The sequence below is a fragment of the Sorghum bicolor genome, chromosome 8 (genome assembly GCF_000003195.3).
Source record: "Sorghum bicolor cultivar BTx623 chromosome 8, Sorghum_bicolor_NCBIv3, whole genome shotgun sequence".
Classification (NCBI taxonomy): domain Eukaryota; kingdom Viridiplantae; phylum Streptophyta; class Magnoliopsida; order Poales; family Poaceae; genus Sorghum; species Sorghum bicolor.
In genome coordinates, this window is record NC_012877.2 from 59,534,865 (window position 1) to 59,561,124 (window position 26,260).

At 44.3% G+C, this 26,260-nt stretch overlaps 1 protein-coding gene across 1 annotated transcript; it reads left to right on the forward strand.

Annotated features, from left to right (window-relative positions):
* On the forward strand, nucleotides 8,429-15,295 carry LOC8070123 (ubiquitin-like-specific protease 1C). The gene is made up of 14 exons (XM_021446457.1): nucleotides 8,429-8,862; nucleotides 9,021-9,084; nucleotides 9,321-9,418; nucleotides 9,523-9,656; nucleotides 9,950-9,995; nucleotides 10,784-10,860; nucleotides 10,948-10,977; nucleotides 11,066-11,161; nucleotides 11,483-11,585; nucleotides 13,628-13,710; nucleotides 13,864-13,986; nucleotides 14,157-14,244; nucleotides 14,398-14,505; nucleotides 14,616-15,295. Exons 1-14 carry the CDS (start codon nucleotides 8,554-8,556, stop codon nucleotides 15,057-15,059), a joined length of 1,803 nt encoding a protein of 600 aa, XP_021302132.1. The 5' UTR covers nucleotides 8,429-8,553; the 3' UTR covers nucleotides 15,060-15,295.

A 26,260-nucleotide genomic window follows, 5' to 3' on the forward strand; every position in this document is an offset into this window, starting at 1 on the left:
CCCGACTATGGTGCGATGAAGCACTGGCGGGCAACGAGCACCGGTTACGAGCGGCGGCTTGAGCAAGCAAAGCATCCAAGCAAGAGGGCGAGACAACAAGAGAATAGGCGTTGAATCCTAATCTCCCTAGGCTGGTTGGCATTAAAGCTATTGGGCTAAGGCCTTGTTTAGTTGGAGAAATTTTTTGGCTTTAGCTACTTTCATTTGTATTTGATAATTATTATCCAATTTTATAGACTAATTAGGCTCAAGATTTATTCTGCAAATTATAGGCAAATGGTGTAATTAGTTATTTTTTATGCTTCATGCATGTGTCTAAAGATTCGATATGATAAGAAATCTTAAATTTTTTTGGAAATTAAATAAGGCCTAAACTCTGATAAATTAATAAGACAATTGTCCAGAAATTAAAGAGCTATACCTAGAATACCTAGTCTAAGACTAGGGCCAAGGCCCTAGTGGCCCTAGGCCTGAGTCCGCCAATGATGTCGCCAATGGGAAGTGCTATGACTGGAAGGTTTAGCATCGTTGCTTGAGTTTATCAGTCAAATCTACCAGCTATTCAGCAGTGTTTTTCTCTCACAACAAACCAACCAACAGTACTTTCTGTCATGGCTTATCAGCCAAACAACTGTCCTTTTCTTCCCGATTCCTCCTCTTAGCCCTCACAATTTGCTCGTGGAACCGATTTTTCCGTAGGAACTCGATGGGCATGGGCTCGAGACATGTAAAGTGTAGGGAACGGGTTAAGTGGTGCAGAGCATCCAGAATGGCATTATTTGCTTGTGTTGTTTAGATCTTTGGACACCTGCAAGTGGTGCATATATATATTCCTGGATTTTTTAAATAAGTAAGCCACTGAAAGGTTGTTGTATCGGATAGATAATAGCTTTCCTTTGAGGAAATCAAGATATGTATGCTTGGGCCAAGGAGTGGCCAAACATTCATCTTTATTCCTGCAGCTGGAAATGATTTTTGTGAAGCTGTTACAGTGCAATGTCTAGCTAGGCTGGGCGCGTGCCGATGAGAAGTGAGATATGACTGGGACTCTGGGAGGTTTATTAGCATCGTTAGCATGCATATGTCATTATGAGACACTTAGCCGAACGGGTGGCCGGCCCTCGCACTATACGGCACTGTCCTACATAGTCGTGTCGTCTCGGGTCATTATGCTAAACTCTCGGCCCAGGCACAGCACACTATCATTTTTTAATTGTGCCGTGCCATGCCGTGCCGATAGGCACGTCGTTCCATCATGTCCGTGCCGGCCCGTGGCATCGGGGAGGAGTCGAGAAGCTCGCCGCGCCCTGCCTCAAGAAGAAGACGGGTGCCACCTTTGTCGTATAGCCAGGAGGGAGAGAGAGTGGCCGCAGCAAGGATGCGTCTGCACCGCCGGCTAGAGAGTTAGGGTAAGAGTTGTGTGATATTTATATACGTGGTTCAGAATACATCCAATGGTCATGATTTATCCTCAAAGCATCAGATAATGAAAATAATCGAGTCAGCATCGTGCCAGCCTATTAGCCGTATCGTGCCCGTGCCGGCACTGCGGGCCGAAGTCGCTGCCTAGGCACGGCACTACAACCGGACCGTGTCATACCGTGCCTGAACTGTGCTTTTTAGTGTCGTGCTCGGGCTGACCCCTCGTGTTAGTGCCAGATGGAAATCTATATCATCATGAGAGTGCAGTGGCGTGCATATGTCAGTTCCCATGAACCTCTTGTTAGTCTTGCGTGATGTTACGTAGCAGCAATAAACGCCCCTCTAATCAGCTTTAGTTATTGCACGCAGCTCTTCTTGCGTACACTGTCATCCCTTCTGCTTTTCTGACGATAATCCTCATCCCCAACGCGTGATTTCAGAGATGATATTTTTGTTAGGCTTGTGACTGGACTGGACTGGACTGGATGGAGGCTCCACGGCAGCGGCTCTGGAGACAACAAGACGCATCAGAAGTGATTGTTTACTAGATAAAGATGAAGGGATCGATCATCTCGGACCGCTCGCAGATTATGGGGGCGATTAATTAACTACAATTGATTTGATCAGAATGGGATGAGTGGTTAGATGGATGCTGCAAGCAAGCAACGAAGGATGGAATGGCAAGCGACGGATGCTTAGCTGCTGGCGAGGATTGGATCGGATCGGATCGGATCGGATACGACGAGTATATATATGCCTCATCAGCTTCCTGTAATGAAAAAAAAAAGGTACGCGGTGTGCGTATGATATGCCTCAACGCCGTTTAATTCCTTCGACCTAAAGCGAGCGAGCAAGCACAAATTCCTGCCTGCACCCCTTTGTTTTGTCTAGTCTAATTCATATCACTTAATTAACAAAGACATCGATCTTTTTTTTAAAAAAAAAGTCTACTGTACGAACCAATTAAGCATCTTTCTTGGAAAAAACAAAGTACGCATCCTGGCCGCGGGAAAGAGAGAGATAGAGATCGAGCAGCCTTGTTTACTTCCACCCAAAACTCAAAATTTTTCAAGATTCTCCGTTATATCGAATCTTTAGACGCATGCATGAAGTATTAAATATAGACGAAAATAAAAACTAATTGCACAGTTTGATCGGAATTAACGAGACGAATCTTTTGAGCCTATTTAGTCTATAGTTAGACCATAATTATCACAAACAAACGAAAGTACTATAGTGTCGCGAAATTTTTTCATCCAAAAACTAAACAAAGGCCTAAGTTAGATCTGGAGCGCAATGGTGCTCACTCAAACCATTAAGTAATATTTTTCTTTTGTAATAAATTATCAAATAGTATTTTTAGCTAAAACAGTACTTTTAACAAGCTTTTCAATAACGATCTGCTTTTGCTGTCCCGCACGTCTCTGTTTCTTCTATCTTCCTTGACGCGGCCCATTTGCAGTCCTGCACACGTACATAGTACGTCGAAGAACGTCGTCCCTACCAGCAGATAGGGTTGCTGCTAGGCAGCTCAGCTGGCTACCTACCTACTCGGCACTCTTTGTGCTGCAGGCGGCGTGTTTTTGGGCTCGTTTAGTTCCAAAATTTTTAGCAAATTGAACACTATAGTATTTTTATTTGTATTTAATAAATATTATTGTCCAATCATGAATTTAACTAGGTTTAAAAAATTTATCTTATAAATTACAGGTAAACTATATAGTTAGTTATCATTTTTATCTATATTTAATACTCTATACATATGCCGCAAGATTTGATGTGACGATCTAAAAAATTTACAATTTTTTGTGAAAACTAAACAAGACCTTTGTTGGTGGATCGGCAGTTGACAGCGGTTTGTCGGCCGGGCCACTGCCAGGGGATCAAAATTTATTGACACCTTGACAATTCCAAGTTATATGCTCCCTCTGTCCGGGAAGTTGTAACTCAAGCCTAAATATTTATCCGTAAAAAAATCAATTCCTAGGTCTTATTTACTTCCACTTTAAAGTGCTACTAAGAGCAGCTTTTAGCATTTGACGCTCGCAAAGCATACGCTACCGGAGAGCCGGCCTTTGCCGTGTGTCTGCCCTGTTTGCCGTGAGCAACATACAGCAAAGGTCGGATTTGCCGTGTGCCTAGCCCACGCACACGACAAACGCTAGGCATACGGTATATCTGGCCTTTGCCGTGTGTTGCTCACGGCAAACACCAGGCACATAGCGAACTCAAACCTTTGCCGTGAGAAACACACGGCAAAAGTTAACCTCACGCTAACGCCCACCTCCAGCAGTCAACGTTTGTCGTGTGTGGCCGTTAGGCACACGGCAAAGCCTTGGTTTGTCGTGTGCTTGAGGCTGGCACACGGCAAATAGAAACTTTGTCGTGTGCCAAGGGTGCAGCACACGGCAAACAATTTATCTTTTTTTTTAGATTTCGCTCTCTAAATTTTTTCTTGTCTACACACTCAGCATTTGTAACTCCATACTCAAATTTCATAAAATTTGAAACATGTTTGCTATATTTCTGTAATTAACAACAATTAATTTCATTTTTCCACATGCGGTCAAATTTCAACTACGACTCAGTAAAATTGTTGGAATAAAATATCGGAAAAAGGATATTCATGTTGCCCAACCCTGTGTGAGAACACACATTCGAAACGGAAAATGACTTTCGAATGCCGGGGTTAGGAGACACGACGCTGAACATGCGTCGGTACTTTTCAAAAATTCTAATAAATGTTATTTTATTCTGTAAATCCTAAAACTTGTACATATGTCATGTTTTCATACATAGAGGCCATAAAAAAAGTTTGGGAAGATTTCAAAAAAGTTGCCCTATATGATGTGTAGAAACCAAACAATCTCTGAAGAAGTTTCGCAGAGTTATGAGTGAAGGAGCATGAGTTGGAGTAGATTCGACTTTCATATTTGAGTTTGATTTCAAAACTTTTTCTATAGGCACTACACCACATAGGCTGTGTCGTGTTCAAATTTGGAAATTTTTAGGAATCATTTGTTATTTCTTAATTATTTTCAGCATTTATTGATTTTGAAACAAGAAAATTCAAATTAAAGAAATAAACATATGAAATAATGATGTAAATATGTTTGTAAACATGGAATATACATTGTAAAATTTATTTGACAAAGAAATTACATAAAAAATTGTTTTATTAAGTAAGTATACTTGTAAAGAAAAAAAAGTCCACAATTGATACATAAAATGTTGTTAATTGTTTGTCGTGTGCTACTTGCAGCAGCACACGGCAAACACATGGTTTGCCGTGTGTCGGAAGTGGAACATATGGCAAAGAGTTTTTAAAAAAAATAAATAAAAATATAAGTAAAAAAATATTCGCCGTGAGCCAGATCGTGGCACACAGCAAAGATATGATTTTAAAAAAAAAGGAAACACTCCCTAAGGCCGTGCGCCCCTCTCCTCTCAAAAAAAATAAAGAAGTCGCTCAGCCGCATCGCAACGCCGCTCTCCTCTCTCGCAACACCGCTCTCCTCTCGCAAGGCCGTGCTCGCCCTCCCCTGCCTGCTCGCAGCGCCGCCTCGCCCTCCCCTGCCGAAGCCGCGCCCGCCCCTGCCCTGCTCGCAACGCCGCCTCGCCCTCCTGTGCCGAAGCCGCGCCCGCCCCTGCTGGAGCCGCGCTCGCCTCGGATCTCCAGAGCCGCGCCCGCATCAGACTGCCGGAGCTACGCCCACCCCCGACCGCCGGAGCCACACTCGCCGGATCCGCTACTCTAGCTCACGGGTTTGCCGTGTGCCCACCCTGACACACGGTAAACATTGAGACTTTGCCGTGTGCCTGCGTGGTAGCACACGGCAAAGATTCAATGTTTGCCGTGTGCCACAGTGAAGACACATGAGCAAACGCTCTTTTTAGGGAAAAATAAAAAATTCTTTACAATTTTTGCCGTGTGCCTACTCTAGCTCACGGCAAAGGTTTGTCGTGTGCAACACACGACAAACCCTGCCAACAAACCGTCCCCCACCGTTTCACGCTGTTCGTCACCTTTTTTTTGCCGTGTGTCAGGATTGACTCACGGCAAAGCTTCGCCGTGTGCCCACAATTTGGCTGTGCGTAAAGGTAAGGTTTACCGTGGGAGGATTTGCCGTGTGTTCTTCGCCGTGAGCAACACACGCTAAAGTCTTCGTCGTCTGTGGTTTGGGCTTTGCCGTGTGCCCAGGCACACGGCAAAACAACCCCCCAACAATCCGGTAGTGACACTAATAAGCATCTAATCTATATAAAATTTGGTGATTTTTCCCCTTTCAAAAAAAGGTTGTTTCCACCGTACCCTCCCACACCTTGTCTGTCAGTGATGAGTGCCCGTGTGAGGTTTGACGCATTTTTTTCTTTCCGGATGTTGGTGCCTTGTGTGTATTTTGGATTTCTGTACTCTGCACCAGCACTCATTCAAGACAGTGCTCCAGTAATGTATATTGTACTAAATCCGTATTTGATGCTTATGTATATTGTCTAAATCCGTATTTGATGCTTGTCACTGATATAATACAGCTTTCTCTCTCTATGAACACGGCATTACTCTGATCGTCAAAAAAAAAGTGACAAGAATCTAGCAACGCCTCGTCGCTAGGGAAAAAAAAGAAGATCGGGGTCATTTGGCCGGCCAGTAACGACAAAGGTGATGATGTTTTTTATGATTGTAAGCAGCGGCAGATGCTGCACCTTCTGATTTTGTTTTGATTTTTTTTGGACTAGACAGAGTAGAGATCGAGATCGGTTGGACCGCCAATAACGACAGGGGCGATAATATTTTGTGTGACTGTGAGCAGCGCCAGATGCTCGCCTTTTTTATTATGCTCTAATTTTCTACTATAGCGTGTGAACGAATTAACAAAGACTGATCCGACTTAATTTATTTCTCGCCAGAAGCAAGTGTACATCTCCTACCATGCCTCTCCACCCAAAAAAGTAAAATTTATTCAAATGTATGAAGAAATAAATAAAATAAAAATATACCAAATAAGTACTGCTAAATTAATTATGAAATATATTCTTATGATAAAGGTACCGAAGATATATATATTAAAAATTCCTATAAGTTCAGTCAAAACTAAAAAATCATAAACTAGGACTAGTCATGGATTATTAGATTTAATATATTCATCTCCCGAATTGGCCAATGTAAATAATTTTATAATTACCTCATTGCCATCTAAGGGCCTGTTTGGTACAGCTCACAACAGCTTCATGAGCTGTTGCTGTTTTTTTTGCCAAACACTTATTTCCAAAACAGCTTCATGGGTGAAGTTGTTTTTCCCTCCTCTCACAAAGATATAAGTTGGATGAAGCTGGAAAAAAGTAGCTTATTGCAGCTTCTCTCTCATTTCTCTCTCTCTCTCTCAACTATGCATGATGTAGCTGGTGAAGCTATTTTGCCAAACACTTTCTCCAAAACAGCTCAGCTTCATGTACAAAGTCACTCATGAAGCTATTTTCTAAAAAACAGCTTTACTAGTGAAGTTGAGCTGTGCCAAACAAGCCCTAAATATCGACTAAAGTTTAGTCCAGAGCATCTAAATACTCCAATTTTCGGTCTTTGGACTGAGGGACCGACGGAGTAGTAAATTTGCCGATGATCAGTTCGATTTCTCGCTGACTAGCTAGTCGCTGTGCACATCTGATCTCTTTCTTACCATTACTACTTGCCTCGCCCTCTCGTTCGTCGTCGTCATCAGAGGCGATAATCACGATGCTACACCAGATATAGAGGCGATAATCACGACGCTACACCAGATATAGTAGATTATTAGTAGGTGATTAGGTTCCGTCAGAGTAAGAGCCTGTTTGGCAGACCTCTTCTTTCGGCTCTGGCTCTGACTCTTTCAGAGAAGCTCTGTCAAATATTTTTCTGAAGAAATCGTTTTTGAGTAGAAAATAGAAGAGCTGGAGCCGTTTTGGCGCAGCCACAAATTATGACTTTTCCAAAATAGTTCTAGCTCTTCTAGAAAAGCCCCTCATAAAGAGTCATGCCAAACACCCCATAAGATCGTTCAGTCTGTGACAACCTAACCTACTACTAAACATGGGCGTGCATGCTAAGTTGCCAACCTGATGCTAATCCACCAAAAAAAAAAGTTCCCAACCACCAGCAGTGCACTGACTTCTACTCTGTACATGTACAGTTCTACTAGTACTTGTTCCTTATCCAAAAAAAAAAGGGCAACACATACTTGTGTGTGTTCAACATGGCATAGATATTTCGTGTTGTGTGTGCTCGCAGTCTCGCACTCAGGCCTTGTTTTAGATCTAAAAAGGTTTCGAATTAGCTAAACAGTTAGTTGGATCCTGCTTGGATTCAAAGCAGCTAATTACTGGTAGCTGGTTTTGCCCAACTAGTAAAATAAGATTGTTAATTGGTTATATCAATAATTAGCTAAACAATTAGTTGGATCCTGCTTGGATTCAAAGTAGCTAATTATTATATTAGCTTGTTTTGCCCAACTGGTGAAGTAATTATTAATTGGGTATTAGCGAATAATTAACTAAACTATTAGCTAGATCTTGCTTGGATTGAAAGTAGCTAATAATTACTATTAGTTTGTTTTTCCCAACTAGTGAATCAATTATTAATTGGGTATTAGCTAACAAAACTATTAGCTGGATCTCATTTCAATTTAATAGAGCTAATTATTAAATCCCTCTGTCCCACTATATTTATTGTTCCGGTGTTTAAGTGTCTATATTCATAGCATGTTGCATGTGCCCAGACACATCATGTCCAAGTTTAGAGAATCTTTGTTGTACGTGGCGAAAGCTAAAATAACACGTATAATGGGACAAAAAGAGAGTAATTATTGGCTGAGTGGATCCAAATATAACCTTAGTGGGTCTGGGCCTAACTGACCATGTCTGGTAGTTGATGTTGGCCCATAAGGCCCAGCATTATCGAACCCGCGCCCATGCCGCAGCCAAACCTTCGGCCTAGGCTGATGATTTAGCGAAGCGACAAAATTAAGTGGCAAACATCTATTTCTTCCGCTTACGCTCCTTGTGTGCGGTAGAACACAAAACCCCCAATTGGTCCATCCCATACCACCTACCCCGGTTGAATCTCTCCCCTACCCGATCGCAGGCCGATCGGTGGCGGCGATGGTGCGGGGGCGGGGGCGGGGGCGGGGGCGGCGCGACATCGATTGGTATACCGTATTTCTATCCTACTACTCTAACGACGGTGCGATCGACGCTAGCACCAACTCCCTTGCGCCAGCGCCTAACGACGGTGCGATCGACGCTAGCACCGACTCCCTTGCGCCAGCGCCGCAAGCCCCCACATCTCCAGGCAGCCGCCAAAGGTCCGAGGAGTCGCGCAGCGAGTTCGAGCGGTGCTTTGGTGTGCGCAGCACCGGCGTGCAGGTGGATGATGGCGCACCCTTCCGAATCACCCGTCTAGCGGGCAAGGTACGCACGCATGCTAGCTCGCTCCTCTCCTTGTGCAACGAAAACGAGTGGTGGTGTTTGATTGTCTATGCATGTTCTATGGTATTTTCTTCTTTCCCTTTATGAGCTAGCTACATCTCATTGGTTATTCAGGGTACCATTTCTGGCTTGGTTTGTAGGCTGCTGTTGATTTTGGACGGGATATGGATGTTTCTTCTACTTCTAAGAGCGTATGTGATTTCAGTAAGATTCTTACACTTGCTGTCGTTACCATTTTAAACCTTGCATGTCTACAGATGGTTAAAGGTGGATTGGGAGACAATAATGCTATCTCACGCTTGTGTCATGGGGTTATTGAGTTTATCACAAAAATGCATGATATCCTTGTGGAATATCAATAAAAAACAGTCGTTAAACCTGGTATAGCTGTTCACTGATTACTAGTTGTCACCGATTTGTTATGTTTTATTTGTGTGTAGGTCCAGTGGATGAGGATGTGCAACGGGAACATGTGAGCCAGGAACACCGTTCAAAGTCATCTCCAAAGTTCAGTGGGCACAAGAAGAATTGTGGCCAGGTAAAATACACTTTTTTCAAACCCCCCCCCCCCCCCTCTCTCCTTGCTTTGTTGATCCATTGGCATCTCTATCTTGGACAATTATAAGGGAATTGTCAATGCAGCTACCCTTGAATAAAAGGAAAAGCCAGGGCCATGGTGGAAAAAGGAAACCTTCCATGAACAACGAGAGGGCTGATGCCACTGATCCCGAAGAGTCCGATTATAAAAGTTTACTTCCCAGTAGATTCTCTAAAAGGTAGGCATCGTCCATTTTCCTTGTGTTTAATGACAAGTTATTTATGTTACCTTTCTAACTAGTATTTTTATGATTTTATCTGTGCATCTTGTGCAACCATCTGGGTTAATGAAAATGTGACCTATGGAAATTTGTATGCTTTCTAAAGATATTCTCTGCCTTACCTAATAGTTATGTTTAACAAGCATTTGCATATTGTGCACATATGGTTTATATATTGGCATGTATGATGCACTAAATTATTATATTTTACTTATCAATCATCAGTTGTAATTCTCCATCCTTCTATGCAGGAGGAAGCAACAGCTTCAGAATTCATCTTCTATTCATTCTCGAGAGGTTGGTATCTGATACTAATTGTTCGTGCCATCACTTTCTTCCAATCTCAGTCATTTCTTGACCTAATAGCAGACCATATCTTCATGTAATTTTATAGCATGTATTAATTAGGCTAGATTAGAGGATATCTTTGATTCTTTCCTTGCATATACACTCACTGTTGTATAAGTACTGCCTACAACAATAGAGAATTTATTCTCCCTATCTTCTTTCACTAAGCTATACCAAGAAGTGTAATTTGTGAATAATCATTAATTTCTTGCTCCCTAACTAATCATCCATGTTTTCCTAATGCTTGAATGTTGAAATCACACAATCCTCATTTTTTATTAACTGCTAAATGTGAAAACTAGATTATGTTGCATTTCCTATTTCATGCAGTATGTAATGAACATATCCATGATGTTTGACTTCAGTGGTCATATATAAGAACAATAGAGATTCATAGTGAGTTGTTGTTTACCATCAAGGACATTTCTTTGCATTACTGGTGGCTTGATTGCATTAATGATTGCTCACTACATACCAAGGTTGGGTAAGGTTGAGAAAAATAAACTCTCTTTGTTCACATGAGGTTAGAAAAGTTTTGTAGTTTGCACTAAATCTTGTCTATACTTTCCATTGATAACTTACCATGGTATTATTTGTTTATAATAAGTTTGGTCCTTATATGTCACATTGTTATGAGCCGGGCCATTTATTGGGCGCTCTACCATGCTTGGTCATAGTAGTTTGATCCTGGCACCACTTTTACATGTAATTTTGACCTTATACATTTATTTGTTAAGGTTCAAGATGTGGTTCTACTGGATGATGAAGATGTAGAATCTAAGGAAGACGTAAACTGTGAGATGTCTGACAGAATGTAAGCTCCTCTCTAGTGTTGTATTCATCATGTACACTGTTATCTTACCTTTTAGTTCATTCTCAACTCACCCAATTGTGTTTTCAGGAATGAACCTAAGATCTACTACCCATCAAGGTGAATATTGTGCATTTTTTTTCTTCAAAGATCATGAATTCATGGTCAATGTTCATTTTACCTTCTGTTGACTTTATTACGTGAACAGAGAAGATCAAGAAGCTATCGAGCTCACGAGATCTGATATTAAATGTCTTGATCCTGAAGTATTTTTGTCTTCACCGGTGATAAACTTCTATATCAAGTAAGTTGTAACTTAATATTATGATTTTTTTTCTTAAACTGCTTCAGTGTATCGCTTATATTTCAAGAAATAGAAATTAATGAATGAAAGAGTTACTGTGGCAGTATTTATGTGTTAATGCCTGCTATTTGTTTAAGAAATTTAATGCTTGGTCTTGTACTGTTGTTTCACATTGTATCATCTTAAACACCACCAAACCATTTACTATCGGCTATTTACCTGAAGAATTTGTATAGTATTATATGAACTCTGAGCTATGCTATTTTCAGGGATATTAAGACAGTACTCGTATTTTATTTCTGTGATGTTGCGGCTGTGCAGGTACATCAAAAGGACCAGATTGTGTAACGAAAATTTCAGAGACAAATTCTACATATTTAACACACATTTTTTTGGAAAGCTTGAAGAAGCATTGTATAAGCCGGTGCGATCTTTTTTGTCATCAAGTCATACTTCTTTTACCAAAATGTCATGCATTATGTCTTTTGTTCAAAATTGAGATAATTATACTATTCTGGACACGTAAGATCATTTCCAAGAGTTTCCAAAAATTTCCATGCTCCTGCGTCTGAGGCTGATCAGCACCCCTCCCACGCCTCGCACGACCGCTGCTGGCCACGGGCAAGCTGCCTCACCCAGCATGCGCAGCCATCCTGTGCCGGTCGCTTGCCCATCCTAGGACCTAGCCAGCCAAGGTGCTCGTCATTAGGTGTAGGAAGAAGAGGACCACCATGACACCAACGTGTACTGGCACATGATGAGGCACATCCTTACCCTTTCTTTATTCTGCAAAGAGCTGGTTCGAACCTAGGACCTCCACCAAGCCACAAGTAGAGAGACTCAACCACTGTGCCAAGCCCGCCTTGAATTCTTCTTTGTGAAAATTCAATTATCCAGTTACTTTTTTTAGTGAGGAATTTTCATTTTTCGTTGTTCCTTTCATGACCTGGACTGCTTATCAGTTAGGTGCACATTTTGGGATGTGTTTGGTTTTGCGCATGGAGGTCATCATGCACCGGTGGATGCATATAACAATCTTGTCCGCACGAGTGGATGCGGAAATCCATCATCTCATATATCCTCCAAATTGAGCACGCGGGCTCAATGGACGCATTACATTTTCTATAGGCCCACATGTCAGTTTCAAGTGATACTGAGAACCCAACATCTTTACCGGGTCATTACGGGTGTGTTTGGTTCTTTTGTCCACCTAGCTTGGCTAGCAAAAGTAAACCAGACCAACCCAAGCCTAGCTCCACTAATGCAAGGTGGTTGTGTTTGATTTGCTTGTACTAGTAGAGCCTAGCTTGTGTAGATCATGTTTGGTTCTCTGACTAGCTTAGATAAAATCACCACATCTGAACATGGGTAAGCTTACATCTATTAGAGCAATTCGTCGAACAGGTGCACGGCAGCCACCGTCGCGATGCTTGCATCGTGGAACAGGGAGCTCTAGCCGCACACAAGCGCGGATGGCGTCTACCAGGCCCTCCGGATGGCGTCCACCCAAGGACACCAGCCTTGCCTCCAGCTCCGCAAAACCGCAGCCACCCGTCATCTCCCTGGCCTAGCCTGACCATGGGATGCACGCGCGGAGAGGATGGGGCTGCACCTGCACCTGTAGGGGCGGCGAGCGATCCTGACAGCCCTCGGCCGCTCGGTCTCTGCGGCAGCGGCGGTGATGGAGGACGAGTGAACAGCTGGCGGTGGCGCCGTCCGAGCCGGGGCTGTCTGATGGCGGACGAGTGAGCAGCTGGCCGTGGCGGTGATGGCGGACGAGCGAGCAGCTGGCGGAGGCGGCGTCTGATGAGCCTGCTGCAGCAGCTGCTGCGACTGCGAGTCCAACCAGCTCCGGATGGCGAGCCCTCGATGTTGGTGCGCGAGACGGCGGCGCTGCAGGGCGGTGATGAGAACGGCACGAGACGGCTGGCCAGAGCCCGGCTCAGTTTTTTTTTTTGGGCTTTCCAAGCTGACCAAGCTATCTCTGTACGGCTGGCCCAAGTTGGCCATGCCCCAAGCCCTATTCAATCAACCAAACACCCATTTTTGGCCCAAATCAGCCCTGACCACATGTGGACTGCGACCAAACACACCAGTACATCCACATATACAAGGTCACTGCATCCGCCAATGCAATCAACCACTCTTGTTTTTTAGTTCACTGCATCCACTCATCATGCTTCCACTCATTCAGGATATACAATGTAGGTTTAACAAGGCAACTGAACAATATTCAACTGCATTTCAATATAGTTTGTTTGCACTATTTTCCTACCAGTCCTTCACAAAATTTGATCATCTTATTTTTCTAATAAAAAATTCTCTCCTGGTTTTCTTCTCCCATTTCTTTTGTGTTCATGTGTTGACATTATATTCTGTGCTACTTGTTTATTCATCATGTTTTTTATTACCTTAACATGTTATCTTATATGACAAAATTTATTTATCTATTGGATTTTGTTATAGCGTGACTTTCCAAAGTTGAGAAGATGGTGGAAAGGTGTCAATATATTCAATAACGCATACATCATCTTGCCGATCCATGCGAAGTAAGTTGATACTGCATAAGATATTTACATCATCTTTGCCTTTAAGCATATAGTGAATGCATTTGAAACCTGGAATCATGTTTTTCATGCTGTACCTTTTTATATATATAGTATATTTTATGGAGACGTTTGCTATTTTTGTTTGTAAACCAGGGAACATTGGAGCTTGGTAATCATTTGCCTTCCTCCAAAAGAGAGAAGTTCAGAACCAATCATACTTCATCTGGACTCCCTAGGGATGCATTGCAGTAATAAGATCTTGAACATAGTTGAGAGGCAAGTAACAATCTCAGCTATGGTTATCCAGCTAGATTTTAGCTATTTTCACTCTTGCTATTCAGAAACAAGAAATTCTAAAATACGGCGGACTTGCTTGCTGCTGCGTTTTAGTGTGAGATACATACTGTACTCTGCACAACACTGACAGAGTCAACTACATATTGCAGGTACATTGAAAAGGAATGGCGCTTCTTATCCGTTGCAGAGCAAGCATGGCCGTGTCTTCTAAGTGATATACGCAAGGAAACTGTCCAGGTACAAACAGTTTGACAATGTTGCAAAGTAATACTATAATAAAGTGTGCTTCCGGTTCCTCTTGGTATATTGCTCCGTCATATTTGTTGAGATTGTGATTACTTGGTACAGTTTACTCGTAAATCAATATAACATGGTTTTAACAACTGCTAGGTTCCACAGCAGAATAATGCATACGACTGTGGTATCTTCATGCTTTATTATATTGAACAGTTTATAAAAGAGGCACCAGCAAGGTTCACAACCGATAAACTTGGCATGGTTAGTGCTGACACCTGCTTTCTGTACTTGTTTAGGTCTTGCCATTCTGTTTCTTTGAGCTTTTAAGACTGTCTGAGATGTTTGATACTGCACTCTTGTGTATTGCACAGTTTAGTCGCAGTTGGTTCAAACCAGAAGAAGCATCTGGTCTAAGGCAGAGAATAAGAGAGCTACTGCTGGTAGAATTTGAAAGTGCTAGGCTGGATCAGTGTTGCAGAATCAGTGTTGCAGAATCAAGGGAGAGAATAAAAGGCATCGGTGATTCAGAATCAGATGAAGCAACTGGGGAGGTCATTGGTAGCACGCAAATTCCAGTTGCAGTTAGTGACAGCGGTGTGAAAAGATCAGAGCAGAATGAGGAGGCCACTGGTAGTAGCATGCCAATTCCGGATGCAGTTTGTGAGATCACTGGGACCAAGGTGTGGATCACAAGAGTTTACAGACCAACAAGTGGAACAACGTTGGACTTGGACCCTGGCAATGGGCGTTGGAGCAGCGGCGGATCCAGCAGTAATGCACGCAGGGCATTCATAGAACATTTCTCTCGAAAATAATAAGAACCAAGAGCACTATTTGAACTAGACATCTTTGTTCATTGTTTTAAAGAAAACATGGTACCTCTTGCGTTCTCAGGAAGATGGGAAATAGTGACAGATGTTGTATGCTATTCTGAGGTGCCTGTTGTCGCTGGCCAGACGTTGAGTCCAGTAAGGTCAGGTACCTGTTGTTAATTTGTTTAGAACCTTTCAACAAACCGAAAACTTAGCATGCACTGCTTGGCGATGCTTGACCTGCTTCTTCCCCGCTCTTGATTGGGCCCTTGCTCCTGGAAGGTATTTTTCGGTTGGAAGTCCATGGGCATGAGCATGGGCTCGAAAGTATCTTGTATCAGATATTTATATGGCATATTTATTTATTTTGGTTCCTTTGAGGAAATCAACATATGCTTGGGCCATGGGTGGCCAAACATGCATCTTTAATCCTCCAGCTCGCTGCCCGCTCCAGCACCTAGCCCCCATGCCGCGCGCCCGCCTGCTCTCCTTCTTCCTTATTATTTTGGAGCTCTCGGCCACGCGCCTTGGTTGTGTGGGGCGGTAGCTGGCAGCTGGTTGATGGTGGCGCGTGGATCCAGTGTTGTCACACCCTTGGGTGCCCGGCGAGTCGCCGTCGACGTGAGCACGGAAGAGTATCTCAAGAATGCCGGAGAGTACAACCCTCAACATCAGGTGATTTTGATTTCTGAATATGTTTGGAGAATTCTTTTTTTTTTGCAAGACCCAACTACCGATGCAGATGTTGACACACTAGCGCACACTAACCTCTATGAATGCACATACGCACATCCTACCCCTATGAGCACCTCCAAAGACCTAAGTTAGACCGGTAAATCTCAAGATTGATGGAATCACTACAAGTGCCTTATTGTCAATGGGCATATCGCCTACCACAGAAAGAATAACACCGTTAAATACTAGAATAAATCTAGCAAAATATGAGCACCTATGTCAAGTCGGGGGCACTTATGTGCTTGATAAAGATGTTGGCTTCTTAGGCCCACTTGACAATGGAACACAAAAACATAAATGACGGAACACGAAAACATAAGTGATACAGACGTTGGCTTCTTAGGCCCACTTGACAATGCAATGTGTAAATGAGCATATCATGTTTGACATTAGTGTTCATAAGCATAGCAGAGATTGTAATAGAGTTACTGTCTACCATCAAGGATATTTCTTTGCATTACTGATGGCTTGATTAAGGATTGCTCACTAGCAAAACTAGAAAAGGTTGAGAAAAATGAACTCCCTTTGTTAACATGAGGTCACAAAGTTTTGTGTATTGCACTAAACCATGTCTTCAGAAAGGTTGGGTGGTTCTTATCCTCTTTAATAGATACCACTATAATTTCCATTGATAACTTACCATGGTATTATTTTCTAATAATAAGTTTGTCTATCAAATGTCACATTTGTTTACCGGAGTCAGCAGGGGAAACCCCAACGGATGCTACCGAGGTGCTCTAACCACTAGTATAGCCCTTTTGCTGTCATATGTCACGTTGTCAAGAGCCAGGCCATTTATTGGGCGCTCTACATGCTTTCTTATAGTAGTTTTTTTTATCATGACACCACTTTTACATGTAATTTTGACCTTATACATTTATTTATATGAGTTTCCTTTAAGGTTCAAGATGTGATTCTATTGGATGATGAAGATATGGAACCTAAGGAACAAGTTAACCATGAGATGTCTGACAGACTATAAGCTCCTCTCTATTGTTGTATTCATCATGTACACTGTTAACTTACCTCTTTGTTTATGTTTCAACTCGACCAATTGTGTTTTCTGGAATGAACCAAAGATCTACTACCCATCAAGGTGAATATGTGCATTTTTCTCCAAAGATCATGAATTCATGGTTGATGCTCATTTTACTTTCCATTGACTTTCCCTACTAAAAAGTTGGAGTTGTCCTAGTATTTTTAAGTAGTAATAAAACACTACTAGTAGTCATAGCACATGAGATCCTCACTAGGAGACATTTAGTAGGGAAAGTTTATACTAAATTTTCAATGGTAAAACACTAGGAGAAGTAGAAAATTCTGGTTGTGTTTATTATGTGAATAGAGAAGAAGCTGTCGAGCTCACCAAATCTGTAAATATCTTGATCCTGAAATATTTTTTTCTTCACCAGAGATAAACATCAAGAGACAACTTTATATCATGATTTTTCCTTAAACTGCTTTGTATCGCTTATATTTCAAACAAATAGGAAGTAATTAATGAAAGGGCTACTATGAGAGTATTTAGGTGTTAATGCTTGCTCTTTTTTTTGAAGAAACTTAATGCTTGGTCTTCCATTGCTGCTTCACATTGTATTGTCTTAAGCAGAACCAAACTATTCAGTGTGGGCTGTTTAGCTGAAGAATTTGTAAACTAGTATTATGTGAACTCTCAGCTGTGCTATTTCCCGGGAGGTATTAAGACGGCACTCTTTATTCCTTCTGTGATGGTGCTGTGCAGATACATCGAAAGGACCAGATCATGAAGTCATACTTCTCTTATTACCAAAAGTCTTGCATTATGTCTTTGTTGAAAATTGGGATAATGATACTATTCTAGGTACATAATACATGAGCGCCTTATAATAAGTTTACATTATTTTTTTCCCAAACCGTCAAGAGAGCTGCTCATCCCCTTGTTAAGAAGGAATGGATCATTAGTACAAAACCAAGTACAAAGAAGAAAAAATGCGCGCGCGCACACACACATACACACACTCAAGGCAGAGAATAAGAGAGATACTGCTGGAAGAATTTGAAAGTGCTAGGCTAGATGATGCTATACCAAAAGCAGATGCATCTAAGGGCCATGACAGCATAAAGTACGGGGAATTGGAAGCAGACGGTAGCTCAAAAATGGTCGTACAGGTGGGTGTAGGGTTGGGAAACACTGTCGAGAGCAATGAAGGCATGAAAGGTTGTAGTATCAGAAGAGGCAAGTGGAGAGTCATGAGATGCTGAGGCATCAAGGTTGCAGAATGAGATGAAGCAAGTGGGGAGTTTGAAGACACTGGTAACACTAACAAAGGCATCAAGGTTGCGGCATCAGAGGAGGCAAGTATGGAATCTGGATACCCCGAAGCAAGGGTGGATAAGAGTATGGAAGACATCGCTGATGTTGCAGTACTAAACAATGGGCCTAATAGCAGCAACAAATGCAACGAGAACAACACAGGCTATGTTGTATCAAAAGCAACCTCATGTTCAGATAGCTTCATAGACAAAATAAAAAGATAGGTAGAGTAAAAGCAGACTCTGGTAGCTCAAAAGCTAAAAACAATGCAAATTGATTGTAGTTGCATCGCCAAAAAGATTGAAATGTCTATAGACGCTAATGAAGCAACTCAAATAGTTAAACATCACGATACTAGAATGGACACACACACACACACAGAGAGAGAGAGAGAGAGAGTTAAACCTGTAGACGCGACGACACATCTGAGAAAAATGTTATCCCAACACGCTGCGTGATAATTCTCCTTAAAGAAACAACTAATAATAAGATGGTGCCAAGAACAATAGCTACATAGGTAAATCCCAACAAGCTTAGAACAAGCTGGTTTTTGCACACATTATGGCTTTCTTAAAAGCTGAGATAATTATTCTTAAAAAAACAACTAATAAGACAGCTGAGCAGAATAGCAACATAAGGTAACTCCCAACAAGTTAAGAACAACTGGTTTTTGCACAATATTCTGCTTCACCCCATAATCTGACTACCTTTTCAAAATCTAAACAAGGCATAAAAAATATAAACACTGCCTAACTATAATGTATTATTGCACAGCAATATCATATAAACTAACCTCGTTGAACCAAACATAAAAGTGCTACATGGCCGAGTCTGATCACAATTCACGCCAACAATGAAGTTCATCCTGCCGACGGGCTGCGTAGGTGACCCTTGGGAGCTGCATGGTGGAGAACTTCATCTCGCGCTTGTTGAGCTTGAGCACAATGTGACTCTGAAACTAGCACGACACCGAAGAAGCATCCATGAGCATATATATAGAGGCGGTAGGACAACAAGAACAGCGGATATTCGCGTCTCCAACCACAGAACATTGGGATTCGACGCCATTCTGGGTGGATGGGGGAGGAGAACACCAAGACTATAATGGTGTTTCCCCACTGCAGCATCCAGACTACTTGAAGCAGCGGTTCCTTCTCCATCTCGCTGGCTGCGGCTGCGACTGGAAGTGGGACGAGGAAAGGTAAACTAGCTGAAGCTGGGCCTGGGCCTTTGCTCACCGGCAGTGACACACACACACACAAACACACACACACACACACACACACACTCAAATTCTTAAACGAGCATAGGCGGTATGTCTGAGAAAAATGTTATCCAAACAAAAGATATTTGTGGCATGATAGAGCTCAAACCGGAAGCTCTTGCCAAGAACAAAGGCATCAAGGTTGTGGCATCATAAGAAGCAAGTAAGGAGTCTGGATACCCTGATAACAGTATGGAAGACATCGCTGATGTTGTAGTACTAAACAAACGAGAACAACACAGGCTGTGTTGTATCAGAAGCAGCCTCATGTTCAGATACTGTCAAAGAAAAAAAAAGGTAGAGTAAAAGCAGATTCTGGCAGCTCAAAAGCTATGAAACAAGGAAAATTAATTGATTATAATTGCATCGCCAGAAAGATCGATTGAAGTGTCTATAGATGTTGACGAAGCAACTCCAATAGTTAAAACATCGTGGTACTAAAATGGACACACACACACACAGACAGAGAGAGAGAGACGCGTGCGCACACACACATACTAACGCAAACAATTAAACATGCATACACGACAACGCCTGAGACAAATGCTTTTCCAACAAGCTGTGATAATTCTCCTTAAAAACAACTAACAATAAGATGGCATCAAGCACAATAGCAACATAAGTAACTCCCAACAAGCTAAGAACAACTGGTTTTTGCACACACGCAAAACCCGTCCAGTCCCATACCACCTAGCCCCCATTTGAATTCCTCCCCTCCTCCCCAGGCTGATCGGTGGTGGCAGCAGTGGCGATGGGGCGGAGCTAGAGCAACATCGACCGGTATAGTGTGTTTCTGTCTGCCTTCTCTCACAATGGCGCGATCGACGCCTTCTCCGACCTCCTGTGCCAGCGAGCACCACAAGCTCCCGCGACACAGCCATGCAACGAGTTTGAGTGGCACTTCGGTGCTCAGGTGGATGATGATGGGGCATACTTCTCCCATGCGGCAGCCAAGGTACACATGCCTGCTTGCTCCTGTGCTCTTGCAACAAAATGGAGCTGTGGTGTTTGATTAGTTGTGCGCATCCTATTGCTCAGTTGTGTGCGTACTACGTAGGTTTTGTTCGCTCTCTTTATGAGCTACATCCCATCAGTTCTTCAGCGTACCATTTCTCGCTTGGTTCTTTGGCTACTGTTGGTTTGGGACCGGATGTGGATGTTCCTTCTGCTTCTAAGGGCATATGTGATTTCAGTAAGATTCCTACACTTGTTGTCGTTACCATTTTTAACCTTGACGTTTACAGATGGTTAAAGGTGGATTGGGAGAATTTGGGCTTTTGTCATGGGGTTATTGTGTTTATCGCAGGAATGCATGCTATTCGAGTGGAGTATCAACCAGAATAAACTAGTCATTGAATCTGTTGTAGTTGTTCACTGATACAAATTGTCACTGATTTGTTATGTTTCATTTGTGTGTAGATCTAGTAGATAAGGATGGGCACGGAGAACATGTGAGCCATGAACACTGTTCAAAATCATCTCCCAAGTTTAGTGGGCTGAAGAAGAATGATGGCCAAGTAAAATACACTCTTTTCAACTCTTGCTTTGTTGGTCCACAGGCAACTCTATCTCGCTCATGTGCTCTTGTATCGAGTTGTGTTCTTATATCAAGTTGTGTTGTTTGGTTATATGTGCACATTCTGTTCTTGAAGTCTATGCCTAGGTTTTGTGCGCTCCGTTCTTGAGATACATCGCGTTGGTTATTCAGAGTACCATTCCTTGTTTGGTTTGCAGGCTGATGTTGGTTTGGGACTAGATCTTCCTTCTGCTTCTAAGAGCATATACGATTTCATCTCGGAGCGCCCGATCGAAGATTAGGGGGGCGATTAACTACAATTGTGGTGAGAATTGGAGTGGTTAGATGGATGCTGCAAGCAACGTGAGGACGGATGGGATGGCAAGCGACGGATGCCAGCTGCCGGTGAGGATTGGATTGGATCAGATCGGATACGACGAGATATATATATGCCTCATCAACTTTCCTGTAATGAAAAATAAAAAGGGTACGGTGTGCGTGTGATGTGCCTCAACGCCGCTTAATACCTTCGACCTAAAGCGAGCGAGCAAGCACAAATGCCTGCCTGCACTCGTTTGTTTTATCTAATCTAATCAACACCACTTAATTAAAAAAGACATCAATCCTTTAAACAAAAAAAAGTCTACTGTACGAACCAATTAAGCATCTTTCTTGGAAAAAAACAAAGCAAGCATCAGGGCGGGGGAAAGAGAGAGAAAGATCGAGCAGCTAGGGTAGCTCTAGCTAGTGGAGTACGTGGCGCTCTATCAAATCATTCAACAATATTTTTTTCTCTCAAGTCAGCGAACAATATTTTTAGCCTTTACTTTTTAGTCAAACAAACAGTTAGACTGTTTGTTTTCCGTTGCTAAATTTTAGCCAGCTAAAATTATTTTAGCTACTCTTGAGCGACTAGTAAGACTAAAGTATTTTAGCACCTTTTTAGTTAATGTATTTAGAACTTTAGCTACTAAATTGACTAAAATTTAGTAAGGGGAATCAAACAGAAGTCTTAGTAATGATCTGCTTTCGCTGTCCCGCACGTCTCTGTTTCTTCTATCTTCCGTGACGCGCCCCATATGTTGCAGTCTTGCACACGTACATACGTCGAAGAACGTCGTCGCTACCAGCAGACGGGGTTGCTGGCAACTTGCTGCTAGGCAGCTGGCTACCTACCTACTCGGCACTCTGCGTGCTTCGGCGTGTCTTTGTTGGTGGATCGGCAGTCGACGGCGGTTTTTTTTTTAATTTTCACCGGGTTACTCCCATCTGAATATATTCAAAAAGAGCTAAAAAAAACTAACTTATAGAAGTTTTGAGGAGAAAAAACAACAGCATCGAACGCCCTAGCGCTAGGGCGAAAAGTGGCAGAGCCACAGATAAACAAGGAAACAGTGGCAGCAGGACATATGAGCTCTTCGACGACGCCTCCATGGGGTGAATGACGCCGTAACGTAATCATCACGTAATCATCGTCATCCAAGCCGGAGCTTGGCAAGGATTTCTCCCGAGCCATGTGCCGATGAGAAGTAGTTGCAAGGCTCTTCAGTGACGCCTTCAAGAAGGAGAATCTCGTCGCTGGCTCAAAAAAGTTTGAGCTGAGCTTTCGCCTAAAACCGTTGCCAAAGCCTCCAAAGACCCACCAGCGACTGAGGTGGTAACCGGCCACCGCCACACCATGCGGAACCTTTCGGAGTCGCCCGCGATGATGGTAGGAGCGCACCGGCAAACGTCAACCGCCTCCGCTCAGCACGGAGCCATACCGGACTCGCCTGCGACGAGGGGAGGCACGCAAAAGCATTCTCGCCTAAACAGGGGGGGGGGTGTTGGCCGCCGCCACACCGCGCGGAGCCGCGCCCGGACTTCGCCCGTGGTGGTGGGAGGCGCGCGCCAACAAAGATTCCCAAACGTGTCGGTCGCCGCCACACCGTGCGGAGCCACACCTGGACTCGCCCGCGACGGAGGGAGGCGCACACCGGCAAGCAACCGTCCGGACGAGGGGAGGAGCCGGTCACCGCCACACCGCACGGAGCCATTGCCGGACTCACCCGTGCGATGGGAGGCGCGCACCGGCACCACCAGCACGCTATCACCCATGAAGTTGTCGAGGTCGACGCCGTCGCATTGACCAAACTGCGTTGTGCCTTCCCGAGGAGAAGGCGGGAAGGCGCCCACGAACACGGAGCCCCGCCGCCAGCAAGCCCGCGGCTAAACCTCGCAAATGTGCCGCAGTTGGCCCCTGCATGCAAACGCAAAGGGCACACTGCCCCACTGCTGGCACGCCTGTGGCCGAACCACGTGCCCCGCGACGCGGCAGGACCACCCAGACAGATCGAGACCCAGGAGGCCCCAATCCATCCTCGGTCGTTCAAGGTCGTCCTTGTCGATGTAGAAGAGGAGGGATCCGCCGAGGGTGTAGGAGAATGGAGGGAGGGAGCTGGGGCCGGAGCCACCGCCACCCTCGCCGCCGCCCCAAGGCATTGGGGGAGGGGGAGAGGGAGGGATGGCAAATCTGGACGTGGGGGAGCCGGATCCGGCCACGCAAGCGCAGGTTGCGCCGCCGCCATGACGAGGCGCGTGCCGTCGTCCCTAGGCTTCACATCGGAGCAGGAGGTCCGGGGAGAGGGAGGGCGGGCGTATTCGCGCACGACCTCAAGCCACTCCCCCGTGTCCGTATCGCCGCCGACCACCTTGCCTTGTGCGGCCGCCATGAGCCAAAACTGGGCGGGGGTCGCCGGATCCGGAGCTAGAGGACGCGGACCCGGTGCTTGAGTGGCAACCGACCATCCTTGACCTTGATGCCAGGAAGCTTGTATTGAAAGAAAGAAGGAAAGAGAGCTATCGGAAGTTGGAGCTGCTGCGGGGGAGTCTTTTGGCGCCGCGGCAGGCCGCCGTCGCCGTGCTCAAGATGGTGGCAACGGCGGCCTAGGGGGGGCTATGGCGTGGGAGCTTGGGCTGGCGGTGGCGGTCGCCCCTCCCGTCACCCTGAGAGACGACGCGGAGGGGTACGAGACCGGTTGCTCAACTCACCAACTATATATCGCAGTCGACCGCGGTTTGTCGGCCGGGCACTGCCACGGGATCAAAATTTATTGACACCTGGACGGTTTCAAATCGATGCCTTGGCTGCACAACTAAACTATGTACTCCCTCTTTGTCCTAAAAGCTATAACTCCTAACATAAATATTTGACCATAAGACAATTTCTAGAGTGGATGGGTCCAACAGCCCTCCTCGGAGTCCCTCCCATAACATTAACCAATTTATCACGTCGTCCTCCCGTACCCAGCCTCTCCTTTCCTTTGACCAAATTTCTCTTCTCTTCTCTACCACCGCTGCTAAACTCACCAATCCTCCATCTCCACAACTCCCAAAGCCTTGGGATTCCGGCGACAACGTTGATGGCACTCAGTCAATATAACAGACCCTTCTCGCGCAGAAGATAGTCGTGGCACAATGGATCGGCGAGATCTAGAGGTTCATGGTGGCTGCGGTGCCCCTAGCCAAGGTCGTGGCGGCGGAGGTGGCGAGATGGCGGGATCCGGACGCTCTGAGCTCTCGGATTCGATAGGATCGCCGGGTGTGCGGGGCCGCAGTCACCGTGGACGCGGCACCCTGTTCCGTGGCAATAGCGTTGTTGCTCATGGGCTGATTGACGCTTTGGAATTGTTTTTGGTGCGCATCAGTTGCTTGAGCAGCAGTACGTAGTAAATGAAAGGAGGCGGATGGGTAGTAAATGATGGGACCAGCTGCAACATTACTGTACAACATACAGTAATAGTGGAACTTAAATTAATTAAAGATAATATGGTCATTTGGTAGCTATACTACTAATCCGTCTGAAATTTGCTAGAAGTTGTACTTGTAGCTTTTAGGGATTATTAACCTTGTGCTCCTGTCACACTGCTGCTCTCGTGTCGTCGTCACTGCTTGTCGCTGTCGTCAAGTCGATGGCAGCTGCCGGACGTGTTTAGCTGGCAATATTCTTTTTATTATTTTTTTGAAAGGGGTTCTTTTTTGTTTCTGTGAGAGCCAAAATAGCTCACGTACTTGGGGAGGCTTTTCGTTGTTCATGCCCCTAAAGTAAGGTGAGGCTACGCAAAGCTACCTGTTTATTTCCTGGACGAGGGTGTCTCGTATCGTTTCTTAAATTAAAACATCAACGTTTCACCTGAATATTTTTTATTCATACTGGCAACCTAGGGGGATGGAGGGTGTCAAGGGCACTTACGCCAGTCTCAATAGGGGTTTCATTAGAATTTCATGCACATTAAATATGTTAATATGGCGCTATATTAATGAAGAGAGAGGCGATAAGAGTTTTATGGGAGTAGAGAGAGTTTCATCCCCATGAAACTCCTATACACTGTTTCCAAAATATAGATGTGTTAGAAACTGTGTCATGAAACTCTCATTGAGGATGGCTTTACATTCGGTCGCTGAACCCAAGAATAATTACGTTATAAATAGAGGGAAGGGGAGAGAGCTTATGCCATTACAAATATTTCACACCATTTGCCAAGTATCCATCTATCATCAAGTTTCAACCCACACAACTCCCCCCTCCCCACTCGGATGCAAAGATGAGCTCTACACCCCAACCGTCTCATGAAATACCCGACGAAGGTGGTCATTTTATTTGCCGATGCACAAAAAAAATTGCATCGTGAAATCGATTGACTGAGACGGTCATTTTATTTACGGAGGCAGTCAAAAAAAATACCACCTCCAAAAATGGTCTATTTTCAAAGACGATCGTCATAAGGCGCCTGCCTCCATAAATCTAGTTTGGAGACGGGTACATTATAAGGCCCATCTCTAGAAATACTGACTCAGCTCTAAGCCTAGGCAAAGCCCATATCTATCCTTCTACCAGGTTCACATATAAGCCTGACTTATGGTTTCTTCTCTTCTCAGTTCATTTCTCTCCCCACGCACTCGAAGTCGACGTCGTCTCTCCACCACTCTCTCTCTCACTCACTCTATTTCTCAACTTTCTCCCTCATCGCATGATAGGCAGCGGCGGCGGCGGCCCTCCACCTAAGCATGGCAACCACGCCCTTTCCCCCACCCCGAGCAAGTAGCGGCATGTGGTTGTGGGCGGGCCGATCCGACGACAGAAGACTCGATTTGGCGACTGGAGGCCAGATCTGACGGAACCCAGTGGCGGCAGGCTCTAGATCCCGACGGTGCGCGTCCACCTCCACCTCTAGATGCAGCGGATGCGGGAGAGGGCGGATGTGGCCGCTGGAGGCTGGATCTCGGCGGGCAGGTGCGGTGCCTTGTAGGCACGCTTGCGGATCTGGCACCGATCTCAGTGGGCCACTGGTGGGCTTGCGAACCATATTTTTTATTTTGGAAAATTCATTTACCGAGGTAGGTATTTTGCCCACTAA

Coding starts and splice junctions, on each gene's coding strand:
- LOC8070123 (XM_021446457.1), top strand. CDS start 8,554: ATGGTGCGGGGGCGGGGGCGGGGGCGGGGGCGGCGCGACATCGATTGG. Junction 11,162..11,482: donor GTGATAAACTTCTATATCAA/GTAAGTTGTAAC, acceptor GCGGCTGTGCAG/GTACATCAAAAGGACCAGAT. Junction 14,506..14,615: donor CAACCGATAAACTTGGCATG/GTTAGTGCTGAC, acceptor TGTATTGCACAG/TTTAGTCGCAGTTGGTTCAA.